The 1413-nt window shown below is 37.9% G+C and overlaps 1 protein-coding gene across 1 annotated transcript in view; it reads left to right on the forward strand.

Moving 5' to 3' along the window:
- Window positions 1-417: 417 nt before the first annotated feature.
- The window catches only part of LOC106878872 (uncharacterized), a 33089-nt gene continuing 32093 nt past the window's right edge, over window positions 418-1413 (forward strand). Inside the window, exon 1 of the mRNA XM_014928213.2 lies at window positions 418-1192. Coding sequence (XP_014783699.1) covers window positions 593-1192 — 600 coding nt within the window. The 5' untranslated portion in view covers window positions 418-592. The remainder of the gene's footprint in view (window positions 1193-1413) is intronic.

The raw sequence follows: 1413 nt of genomic DNA on the forward strand, positions 1-1413 counted from the left end.
AGGTATGTAGATAGATAGGTAGACTTTTAGACAAACAGATAGACAGACAGATGGACAGACGGACGGACAGATGGACAGACAGACAGACAGACAGATAGATAGATAGAATTTAGACAAATGCATGGTATGAGGAAGTATATGCAGATAAATAGATATAGCTAAATGGAGAGATAGGGAGAAAAAAGAATGAGAGTGAGAAAGCGAGAGCAAGAGAAGGAGAGACAAATATAGAAAGATAGAAAGATTAAAAAGATAGAAAGATAGAAAAAAAGATTAGCTTGTTAATAGATGAAAGACAGACAGACTGACTGACATGTATGAAGAGATCAACTTAAAAAAATAAAAACCTGTTAAACGAGTTTTTCCAATATTTTTTTTTCTTTTCCTACTTCCCCACCACACCCCCACAATCATATCTTGTTGGGTATGCACTTACAGAAATGTGTGAGTAACCATCGCCTTTACTGTATTTCTAGTGTCTTTTAATGAGTAAGTTTACAGGGTAGATATCCAACACACCTCCTCATACTCTAGAGCGGAAGAAAACCTAACCACAATTTGACAGGTAATCAAGTAGCCCCCTTCCTCCGAAATGTTCGGGCGTTCAGCATATTCAGTTACAAGTCAAGTGCAGTCTTCAAAACAGACAGACAGTAACCAAGATGAGAACATGAAAAGCCTATCTGCTATGGCGACCTCTACAGAAAAGGAACGTGAGGGTGCACCAACAACTTGGACACCAGAGTGGTCAACTGAATCAGTGGATCTGAAGGAATTCCAAGCAAAAAACTCTATCCCTAATTTTGCGAAAGTAACCAAGGGTCAATACATGAATATTGGTCAGTCCCGGTTTTCACTACAGAAATCTCACACTCAGCTCTATATCCACAGTTTTGAAAGTTGTATAAAAGTGTTATCTCACAGTGTTCAAAGGGTGACTGAAAACCAGCCCACAGGACCATACAAGCAACGGATATCCAGCAAAAAGCTACTTGCCTTGCAACAACGGCTTGCTATCCCAATTGGTTATGAAGGATGGTTTGAAATCCTATCTGAGGATGGTAGAGGATCTCGTCCCATTGAGACTGTTCAGGGACTTGCAAAGGTATTTCCAGAAAAATGTCTAGTGCGCCAGGATATTGTTGCATACGGCACTAATGAAGATGGCAAACTTAGCAGTAATGTTACTAAGGTATGTCAAAAAAAATCTGATTTAAGTTGCTCATGGATATTGACAGAAAACCCTGATGTACCTTCTTTGTTGTCTTATTCACCCATTCAACTGTTTGCTCTTCTGTCTATCTATTTGTCTATCTATCTATCTATCTATCTATCTATCTATCTATCTATATGCATTCTACTTACCTGTCTACCTACCTATATATATATATATATATATATATATATATATAT

The sequence above is a fragment of the Octopus bimaculoides genome, chromosome 7, assembly GCF_001194135.2.
Source record: "Octopus bimaculoides isolate UCB-OBI-ISO-001 chromosome 7, ASM119413v2, whole genome shotgun sequence".
In the NCBI taxonomy this organism is placed as follows: Eukaryota; Metazoa; Mollusca; class Cephalopoda; order Octopoda; family Octopodidae; genus Octopus; species Octopus bimaculoides.